Here is an 11318-nt window from a genome sequence, read left to right on the forward strand (position 1 = left end):
AGAAAGAAAGAAAGAAAGAAAGAAAGAAAGAAAGAAAGAAAGAAAGAAAGAAAGAAAGAAAGATCCCCATGGACACAAAACCCCATCTGGAGGCTGAGATTTCAGCTCAGGTAGATGGCACAACGCGACACCCATGTCCTTTTTGCCACTGTAACATCACATCACATGCTGGCTGGTTGTGTTGACAAAACAAATGACCCGGCACCAAACTCCAGTGTTGTTAGTTCACACAGATCTGTGGCTGAGGCCCGCATGATGCGCTCCAGATACGCAACAGTCCAGATTCTCCTGAACAGGGAGCAAAAACCTGTTTGGTCAGATATTGAACCAAATGTGTGATTTATTTTAAAAAATGCAGGTAATCCTCAACTTACAACAATTTATTTAGTGGTCGTTCAAAGTTACATAGTCCTGAAAAAAGTGACATATGCCCGCTTCTCACACTTACGACCGTTGCAGCATCCTCCACGGTCATGTGATCAAAATTCAGTAGCTTGGTTCATATTTATGACGGTTGCAGTGTCCCGGGAGTCACATGATCCCCTTTTGCGACCTGACAAGCAAAGTCAATGGGGGAAGCCAGATTCACTTAACAACCGTGTGACTGACTTAACAGCTGCAGGGATTCACTTAACAACTGTGGCAGGAAAAGTCACAAAATGGGACAAAACTCACTTAACAAATGTCTCACTTAGGAGCAGAAATTTTGGGCTCAACTGTGGTTGTAAGTTGAGGAAAGCCTGTAAAGTAAAATAAAATGAAATATAGTAAAGTAACGTAAAATAAAACATAGTAACATAAAGTAAAATAATATAATAATAGTATAGTATAGAATAACATAGTATTATAATGTAATGTAATGTAATTATAAAATAATGTAAATAAAATAAAATAACAAAATAATACCATATAATATAATACAGTACAAATAAATAATAAAATAAAATGTGAAGAAGGGGTGCTAACAGGAGATCCTGCCTGGAAACTCTAAACTGGCAAATGCAAGTTTGAATATTAAGGCTAAAGAAGAAGAAAAAGAAAAAATACACAGAACCAAACAGAAAAGATTTAAATCGCTCCTGCTGGACCCCTCTTTGCAGATTACAAAAAAAAAAAGGAGGGCCAGATTCGATGGACGTCTCTGGACAAAGACGCGTTGAAGTTTGCGAAAGTCTCTCTTGAACAAGAGGAGAAAAGATTTTAAAAGCCGGTCAGCAGCCAGGAAAGGAAAGCCGGTGGATCTCCATGCTCCAAAGCTGATCACTTCAAACTTCTATGTATTGACTTATCTTGAACACAGAAAAAAATTGATGATAGACAGACAGACAGACAGACAGACAGACAGACAGACAGACAGATTAATAGATGGATGGGTGGATAGATAGATAGATAGATGGATAGATTAGTTAGTTAGTTAATCCAGGGCTTTTCAACCTTTTCACCCACTGTACCACTTTTAGGATAAGACAACATCCGAGTACCACCAATCGCATAGCAAGATGTCAAAAACTTGATCAAAAAAAAAAAAGGAAAAAAGTGATAAAGTACAGGTAGTCCTCGACTTACAACAGTTCGCTTAGTGACTGTTCGAACTTACAATGGCACTGAAAAAAGTGCCCCCCAAGCCACAGCCGAGCAAGACACCTGCCTGCCCACCCAGCGGCGCTCTTCCTCCTGTCCGAAGTTTTCATTGTTGTGAGTGTTTCTGTTGAGGATTGGCAGCGGGAATGGGGTGGGGGTGTTCCCCCCGTCTGCTGGGTGATTGCAGCAGGTTTTGGTCACTTCACATGACCCTGGGACACTGTGACCGTCATAAATATGAATCCGTTGCCAAGCATCTGAATGTAAATCACAAGACCCTGGAGAGGCTGCAACATTCCAGCTGATCGGCGCTTCTTCAGGGCTCAGCAGAAGTGCCAGGATCAGCGCCGAGCTCCAGCTGGAGCCTGGCGCTGATCCTGGTGCTTCCGCTGAGCCCTGACAGCCCCGAAAAAGCGCCGATCAGCTGGAAAGCGGCACTGATCCTGGCGCTTCCGCTGAGCCCTGACAGCCCTGCAGCTCCAGCCGTCTCTCGCTCAGGCTTGTGCGGTGCTGCCACCGGTTCAGCCCATTCCTCTCCCCTGCTATCCCTTTTCTAGGATGGTCGCGTACCACCTGCCAGGTGCCAATGTACCACAGGGGGTACCCGTACCACTGGTTGAAAAGCCTTGAGTTAGTTAGTTAGTTAGTTAGTTAGTTAGTTAGTTAGTTAGTTAGTTAGTTAGTTAGTTAGGCAGGCAGGCAGGCAGGCAGGCAGGCAGGCAGGCAGGCAGGCAGGCAGGCAGGCAGGCAGATTACTAGATGGATGGATAGATTAGTTAGATAGGTAGGTAGGCAGGCAGATAGACAGACAAACAGAGACAGATTACTAGATGGATGGACAGATTAGGTAGGTAGGTAAGTGGGTAGGTGAGTTGCATGGGTGGATGGATGGGTGGGTGGGTGGATAGATGATGGATGGACGGACGGACGGACGGATGGACAGACGGACAGACGGACAGACAGACAGATAGATATATTTTTTTTGTACATTTTTAGATTTTTCATCTAGTTCTTGTTTCCCGGCCTGTCCCTAAGATCGGAAGAGGCCTCCTGATCCATTGTTGGTCCCTCCGTCTGCATTCAATGTATGGATTTAGCACAATTATTCCCATTATGTGGATTCCCTGCTCTGCACCCAGCCTCATTTCCAGCCATTATTTGATCTCTTTGCACACTCACCACAATTAACTTTGTTTGTGTATTTTTGTCTTGTGGTTCTTTTTCTCTCTCTTTCTCTGTTCCTTCCTGGTCCCGTTTTGAGCTCAAAAGTTGGAGTTTTTGTTGCAAAATCCACACAAATCAACTGCTTCCTGGGGCTTCATGGACTGGCCCATAGATGTGTACCAGTTTGCAAACTGGGAGCAGTGTCCCCCCCCAAACAAGTGGGGTCTAGTATCCCACATTCTGGCTTGTTTTGCAGAAATCTTCAAAAAGAAAAAAAAAGATTTCAAAGTTTCCAAACTTTAAAAATCACCTCACATGTTTAGTAACTTCAATGAATCCACTCATTCCCCCCCCCAAAAAAATTTACAGGTAGTCCTCAACTTACAACCACAACTGAGCCCAAAGTTTCCAATGTTACTGAGACAGTTAAGTGAATTTTGCCCCATTTTACAACTTTTCTTGTTACAGTTGTTAAATGAATCACTGCGATTGTTAACTTACTCACATAATTGTTAAAGTGAATCTGGCTTTGCTGGTCAAAAGTTTGCCAAAGGGGATCACATGACCCCAGGTCGCTGCATCAGTCATAAGTGTGAGTCAGTTCCCAAGCCTCTGAATTTTGATCATGTGATCCTGGGGGCGCTGAAACGGTCAGTAACTGTAAAAACTGATCCTAAGTCACTTTTTTCCAGTGCTGTTGTATCTTCAAAGAGACACTAAATGAAATGTTGTAAGTCGAGGACTATCTGAAACTGGTCTCAGCTTTGCAGCAGTTTGGTCTAGAATAGATGACCTCTACGGTCCCAGCAGGTCCTCCTTCCTTATTCTTTGGGACCTCAAGCCCAGGCTTATGGAAATGGAGTCTTTAGGGTGTAGGTGATGCCTTTTCTTGGAGAGCTTCTGTCAGGGATCTTCAAACTTGGCTCTTTTATGACTTGTGGACTTCAACTCCCAGAATGCCTCAGTCGGCCATTTTGATGAAACTGCAGGCTTGGATCCAAACCAGGGGTCTTCAAACATGGCCCTTTTCGGACTGGTGGACTTCAACTCCCAGAATTCCTCAGTCGGCCATTTTAATGAAACTGCGGGCTTGGATCCAGACTCTCAAGGGTCTTCAAACTTGGCCCTTTTATGGCTTGTGGACTTCAACTCCCAGAATGCCTCAGTCGGCCATTTTGATGAAACTGCAGGCTTGGATCCAGACCAGGGGCCTTCAAACATGGCCCTATTATGGCTTGTGGACTTCAACTCCCAGCATTCCTCAGTCGGCCATTTTAATGAAACTGAGGGCTTGGATCCAGACTCTCAAGGGTCTTCAAACCTGGCCCTTTTATGGCTTGTGGACTTCAACTCCCAGAATGCCTCAGTCGGCCATTTTGATGAATGCGGGCTTGGATCCAGACTCTCAGGGGTCTTCCAACTTGACCCTTTTATGACTTGTGGACTTCAACTCCCAGAATTCCTCAGTCAGCGACGCTGGCTGAGGAATTCTGGGAGTTGAAGTCCACAAGCCATAAAAGGGCCAAGTTTGAAGACCCCTGGCTTCCCTAAACATAAATTCAGGGAAGGCTGAATTTCTTCGATCAATGGGCCAATGAACGACTCGGTCTGACTGGCTTGATAGATACCTGTCCATATCTAGATGGCAGATTCAAGGTCCAGGTGGCACCAGGTAAGGGAGGAGGAGAGGTAGGTAGCGGAGGGTTCAAGACACCAAGGAGCAGGGTGTCTTTTCACCTGGAGACTGAATCAGCACTTTCAAAGGTGAGAAGTGATAAGAAAAGATAAAAAAAAATAATCAGCAGGTCAGCAAAATCTTGTCTAAAAAAAAAATAATTGCAGCAATATAACCGTAGCTGTCCTGACCAGCTTGGCTTTGATTTTATTTCATTTTAATGCATTGCATTGCACTTCTGTTTAGTTTTGCTTTATGGCGTGGCATTGCTATTTATTTTATTCTATTTTTTCAATTTTTATTTATTATGTTCTGTTGTTTGCCTTTGTTTGATTTTAATTTATCTTAATCTTGTTTCATTTAGTTTTCTGATTTTTTTTAAATTTTATTTTCTTAATTGCATTTCATTGTTGTTTTGTTATCTTCTTTCATTATTTTATTTTATAATAATAATAATAACAACAACAACAAAGAACAACAACAATAACAATAACAATAATAATAAAGTTGGAAGGGACCTTGGAGATCATCAAGTCCAACCCCCTGCTCAGGCAGGAAACCCTATACCATTTCAGACAAATGGCTGTCCAGTCTCTTCTTAAAAACTTCCAGTGTTGGAGCATTCACCGTTTCTGGAGGCAGGTTGTTCCACTGGTTAATTGTTCTATCTCATTTGTTCTATCTCATTTCATCAATTTTTATTACATTATTATATCATTATTTATTTCATTTCATTTCATTTCAATTCAATTTATCATTTATTGTTTTTTTATTATTTTAATTTATTTCGATTATTAATTTGATTTGTTAAGAAGGCTTGCCTCCACAAAATCTTACTGGGGAGCAGGCAAGAAGATCCAAGGCCATTTTGGGGCTTCCTCTGTACCATAATTCCCAGCACAGAATGATGACCATCTAGGACAATCTTTTTCAAATTTGGCAATTTGGTGGACTTCAACTCCCAGAATCCCCCAGCTGGCATCCTTTAAGAGGGGTAGACTTCAACTCCCAGAATCCTCCAGCCGGCATGCTTTAAGAGGGGTGGACTTCAACTCCCAGAATCCCCTAGCCGGCATGCTTTAGGTCACATGATCAAAATTCAAACCTTTGACAAATAACATTTATTTTATGACACGTGCCACATCCCGGTGTTGCTTGATCTCCATTTGTGACAAGCAAAGTCAACAGAAGAAGCCGGACTCATTTAACAACTGCCCGATTCATTTAACAACCGCTCTGCTTCACTTAACAACCTTCACAAAAAGATTGTACAGGCAGGCCCGGTGAACCACCAATTCGCTTAAGAACGCAAATTCTGATCTTGATTTTGGTCATAAGTTTACAGACAAGTACATTTTGCTTGTTTGATTGAATAGATTTTCTCACTTAACTTATCGTGGTTTCTGATCAGGTAGGCTAGAATAAGGATATTTAAAGTATTTCTCCCCAGCGGAGTCTTGCAGCCAGCCACTCTATAAATCTTTTCGTCAGTGTGACACCACAAAAGTGGCTTTGATCCAAGACTTTTACGCCTGGGAAATTCAACACCTGAATTTTTTCTTTGGAAAAAAAAAAAATCTAGTTCGGGGTAGCAGAGAGTGCCCCATTCTCAGCCATTTCTAGCAAAAAGCCTAGGTGAATTCTTGACAATTGCTGAGTTGAAAAAACTCTTGGAATAAACACCTCTGCATTATCCGAGAGAAATTTAATTTAAAAAAAAAACTGAAAGAAAAATAAATAAAATATAACAATAGTCATTCCAAATAATAAATAAACGAACTGAAAAGAAAACAAAAAATAAATAAATTCAAGGAGCAGATGGACCACTAAGTCTTTCTTTCTGTTGTCAGTTTTCTATCTTTTTGTGGCTTAAAGTCTCAGCGTGGGGGAAACGGTGCAAAATTCCAAAAACAAAACTGCAAACGGCTAAACACAAAATTGCAACACAACATTCTTCATAAATACAGGTGTTCCTCGACTTAACGAAACCGCACTCGGGAGCAGAATCTACGTTGCTAAGTCGGGCAGTTGTGAAGTTCAGCTTTACTTTTCATGATCTTTTTTTGCCAGGATTGCTAAGCAAATCCATGATGTTATTAAGTGAATCACTCGGTCGTTAAGCGAATCCGGCTTCCCACATTGACTTTGCTTGTTAGGAGCCAGCTGGGAAAGTCGGAAAGGGCTGACCCCGGGACGCTGCAACGGTCGTAAATCCATGAGGTTGCTGAAACCCAAATTTTGATCCTACGACTGAGTAGGCTGCGATGGTCGTAGGTACGAGGACCAGTCGTAAGTGTGAGGACCGGCCGTAAATCCCTTTTTTTTCACCTCGCACAGTTGCTAAATGAACAGTCGTAAGCCAAGGACTACCTATATGTGCAGCAATGCTTTTCACTGCTTTTCATCTAAAAAATATATTCAGTATATATAACGGCCAAAGACTTAAAAGATGAGGAATGTGCCCGGGGGACGTCCCCCAGCGACATAACTCCGAAACCTGACCCTGCACGTAAAGTTGACGGAATTCAAGTCACTCCAGGCCTTCACAACCTGGTCTGTCTCGCAGCCAGAACAAACAATCTTTGTCTGACTGCAGGAACTGTGTACACTCCGAAGATGGAGAAAAGCGCCAGGGAACAGCCGGAGCAGCACGGGCACGTCAAATGCGCCCACGTACCCAGCAAGGAGGGGCCACTGTGCAGATTTTGGGGTCCTGCAGGGCTGGTTAGGCAGTGGGGAAGGATTCCTGGGCAGGTCCCAAGGACAGCGCTGGACATTCAGAGGTCCTCGCTTTATGACCGTCCATTTAGCGACGAAGTTGTGGCCACCACTGGAGGGAAAAAGGGACTTAAAATCAGGCCTTGCACTTATGACAGTTTCAACATCCTTGCACTTACAACCGTTGCAATATCCTTGCAGTTTGTATTATTTTACTTTTACAGGCAGTCCTTGACTTACAACTGTTTGTTTAGCGACCGTTTGAAGTTACAGCAGCACCGAAGAAAAGGATGTGACCGCTTTACACATTTATGTTGTATTATCCCCATGGTCACATCTAAAGGAGAATTCAGATGCTTGGCAGCTGATTCACATTTATGACGGTCGCAGCGTCCTGGGGTCACTTGATCCCCTTTTGCGACCTTCCAGCGAGCAAAATCAATGGGGGAAGCTGGGTTCACTTAATGACTGTGTGATTCATTTAACAACTGCAGGAACTCACTTAACAACAGTGACAAATAAGGACATGAAATCAGGCTCGACTCGCTTAAGAGCCGCCCCAGCTGTGGTCATAAGCCGAGGACTACCTGTAAGTCCTTCTATCAAAGGCTGGAAATCTCTTAGGGAACTTTGGCAGATAATGAGGGGGAAATGAAGAGGTGGCTTATGGGTTTACTAATTAAAAAAAGTAGAATAAGGGGAAAAAAGGGAAGTATGATACTGTATAATGTTACAGAGGGAGGTGAAATAGGATGTGTGGACTTCAGTACCCAGAATTCCCAGCCAGCATGCTTGGACTTCAACACCCAGAATTCCCCAGTCAGCATTCTTTGACTTCAATACCCAGAATTCCACTATTAGCCTGAGCAGGGGGTTGGACTAGATGACCTCCAAGGTCCCTTCCAACTTTATTATTATTATTATTATTATTATTATTATTATTATTATTATTATTATTATTATTATTATTATTATTATTATTAATTAACCTGAGTGGACTTCAGCACCCAGAATTCCCTAGTCAGCATGGACTTTGACAGCCAGAATTAGCATAAGTAGACTTTAATTCCCAGAATTCCTCAGTCAGCATGCTTGGACTTCAACACCCAGAAATGACTCTGCCGCAAGGAGAATTCTGGGAGTTGAAGTCCGCCCATCTTAAAGGGGCCAAGCTTGATAAATCCTGACTCAGCTAACCCTTCCTCTGGGACGGCCACCAACCAGGACGAGACAATCTCAGAAGGCCCTCAAGATCACCTCACGGGCTCAAGACCAGAGATCCTTCATTCCCCGCTATGCATTCTGGGAAATCTTGGAAAGCTCAGCTGATCCTCCACATTCCAGAGTTACAAATTTGGCTGAAAGTCTGCCTGCCCCCAATGCGTTCTACAGTACCGCCCTTCAGTGGCATGCACACAGAGGAGAAGACACTGGAGCACATCTGGCAGGTCATGTGTCACCCCCAAAGAATGCACCCTCCCCCCCCTTTGGACCCACAAAAAGCATCAACTTTCTGCTCAGCCAGAGCAAAATCCTTTGCCTGTTAAGAACGAGAGAAGGGTGCCTGTGTGTATTTTGAAAAGTGTCTTCTGAATAACAAGCCCCCCCCCGCGTGAGAATCTGGGTCTGCTTGGAAGGAACCTTGGAGGTCATCTAGTCCAGCCCCCCGCTCAAGCAGGAGACCCTATACCATTTCAGACAAGTGGCTGTCCAGCCTCTTCTTAAAAACCTTCAGTAATGAAGCACCCACAACTTCTGAAGGTTAGCAAAAGTGACTTTTAAATTATGTGTTGAACAGCCATATGGGCCCATATGGTTTCACTGAGCATGGGGGATATTTATGTGAAATAAATAGACATGCATGTGTGCTTTGGTCTCTGGTTGCACGGCCCCAGAAAAACATCTGTTGCATACATGAACATGGTTAAAATTTCCCAAGGGGATAATAATAATAATAAAAAAACCTGTGCAGTTTGGGAGGCCAGAATAAGTACATGCAGTTCTCCTCTTACAATCATTCATTTAGTGACCGTTCAAAGTTTACAACGGCAATGAAAAAAGGGACTTATGACTGTTTTTCACATTTACGACCGTTGCAACATTCCCATGGTCACGTGATCAAAATTCAGATGCTTGGCAACTGACTGGTATTTATGACAGTTGCAGCGCCCCGGGGTCACATGATCCCCTTTCATGACCTATCAAACAAAGTCAATGGGGAAGCCAGCTTCACTTAACAACCGTGTTACTACGTTAACAACAGCAGTGATTCACTTAACAACCTCGGCAAGAAAGGTCATAAAATGGGGCAAAACTCACTTAATAAATGTCTCGCTTAGCAATGGAAATTTTGGACTCAACTGTGGTCGTAAGTCAAGGACTGCCTGGGTATCGTAGCTGAATCTATCTCAGTGCAAGGAGACTGTGTTTGTGATGTCCTGTTGTGGAGACACACCAACGAGAAAGCAATGTAATAAATATTTCCCTGTCATTGTTTTCGCCCTCGCCAATCCCAGATCTGTCTTGTTCTCCTCTGACATTATCAGAGAAAGAACAAAAAGCGCCTGAAACTGTGAAATTCTATTTTTTCGTTAATTTTCTCTGCCGATTCTGCCAAAGGTGTAGGTTTTTCACTCAGGTTCCAATTTATATCATCCTGAGGTCACAAATATAATTCTAAATTCTGGCCTTCCACAAAGTATGTACAGGTAATTCACACTGAACCCTGGAGAGAGTGCCGTGTTTCACTTAACAACTGTGATGAGAAAGGTCATAAAGCAGAGCAGGGGTAGGCCACCTTGGCTCTTTTATGGCTCGTGGACTTCAACTCCCAGAATTCCTGAGCCAGCCATGCTGAGGGGAAAGGGAGAGGTTTCCAAGCTGAGCCATGCCGGCTCAGGAATTCTGGGAGTTGAAGTCCACGAGTCATAAAAGAGCCAAGGTTTTCTACCCCTGAAGCAGAGCAAAGCTCACTTAACCAAGGTCTCGCTTAGCGACGGAATTTTTATGGTCGTAAGTTAAGGACTTCTTGTAGCAATTTACTTCTTCTCATTTCAAATGAAAAAAAAAACAAACCAAAAAAACGAAATGGGAAATCTTTTGGCCTTGAACATGGATTTTTCTTTCCTTTTTATGAAAGCTCAAAATGGAAAATGGTGAAAAAAATGAGCCCGGGGCCTGTGAAACGTGGAGGGCGAGGAAGGTGAAACCATAAATCTATTTGCAGCAGGGATCTATTTGACAAAAAGGATCTGGATGCCTGGCTTTTAAAGGCTCCTGGCCAGAGGGCGCTGGGTGAATTTTAAGCAGGGATGCGGCAGAAAATGAAGGGATCTGGGAGATTTTCAAGGGGGCGCACGCAGGAGGCGAATTACAAGAGGGTTTTTTTGGGGGGGGGTTGTTTTGTACTTGGAAAATTGCAGAAATCAAGGGAGTGCAGAGGTTTTCGGAGTTGGCAAGTCAGATTCCCAGAATTTCCCAGCTTTAAGAGGGGTGGACTTCAACTCCCAGATTCAAGACTGCTGGCAGGAGAATTCTGGGAAGTTAAGTCCTTTCCCCTTCCCCTTTCTCTTCTCTTTCCTTCCTCCCTTCCCCTATTCCTTCCACTTCTTCCCCCTCCTTTCCTTCCTTCCTCTCTCTTTCTTTCCTTTTAGTTCCTTTCGTTTACATTCTATTCCATCCCTTCTTTTTCCTTCCTTCCTTCCATCTGTAATCCTCCCTCCTTCCTTCTTTTCCTTCTTTCCTTTTTCTTCCTTCCCTCCTTCCTTCCTTCCTTCCTTCATTTCCCCCCTCCCTCTTTCCTTCCCTTCCCTCTCCTTCCTTCCTTCATTTCCCCTCTCCTTCTCTTGCTCTCCCTCCTCCCCTTCCTTTTCCATAAAAATAAGATTGCCAGCCTTTTCTTCCCTTCCCTCACCTTCCCTCTCCTTTCCTCTCCTCTCCTTTCCTCTCCTCTCCTTTCCTTTCTTTCTTCTCCTTCCCTCTCCTTCCCTCTCATCTCCTTTCCTTTCCTTCCTTTCCCTTCCCTTTCCTTCCCTTCCCTTCCCTTCCCTTCCCTTTCCTTTCCTTTCCTTTCCTTCCCTTCCCTTCCCTTCCTTTCCCTTTCCTTTCCTTTCCTTTCCTTCCCTTCCCTTCCTTTCCCTTCCCTTCCCTTTCCCTTCCCTTCCCTTCCCTTCCCTTCCCT

The 11318-nt window shown here is 43.6% G+C and overlaps 1 protein-coding gene across 1 annotated transcript in view; it reads left to right on the forward strand.

Annotated features, from left to right (window-relative positions):
• The first annotated feature begins 7036 nt into the window (after positions 1–7036).
• The window catches only part of PTH1R (parathyroid hormone 1 receptor), a 61698-nt gene continuing 57416 nt past the window's right edge, over positions 7037–11318 (forward strand). The window contains exon 1 of the mRNA XM_015814287.1: positions 7037–7093. Coding sequence (XP_015669773.1) covers positions 7037–7093 — 57 coding nt within the window. The remainder of the gene's footprint in view (positions 7094–11318) is intronic.

The sequence above is a fragment of the Protobothrops mucrosquamatus genome, unplaced genomic scaffold (genome assembly GCF_001527695.2).
Source record: "Protobothrops mucrosquamatus isolate PMUCROS unplaced genomic scaffold, P.Mucros_1.0 scaffold235, whole genome shotgun sequence".
Lineage (NCBI taxonomy): Eukaryota > Metazoa > Chordata > Lepidosauria > Squamata > Viperidae > Protobothrops > Protobothrops mucrosquamatus.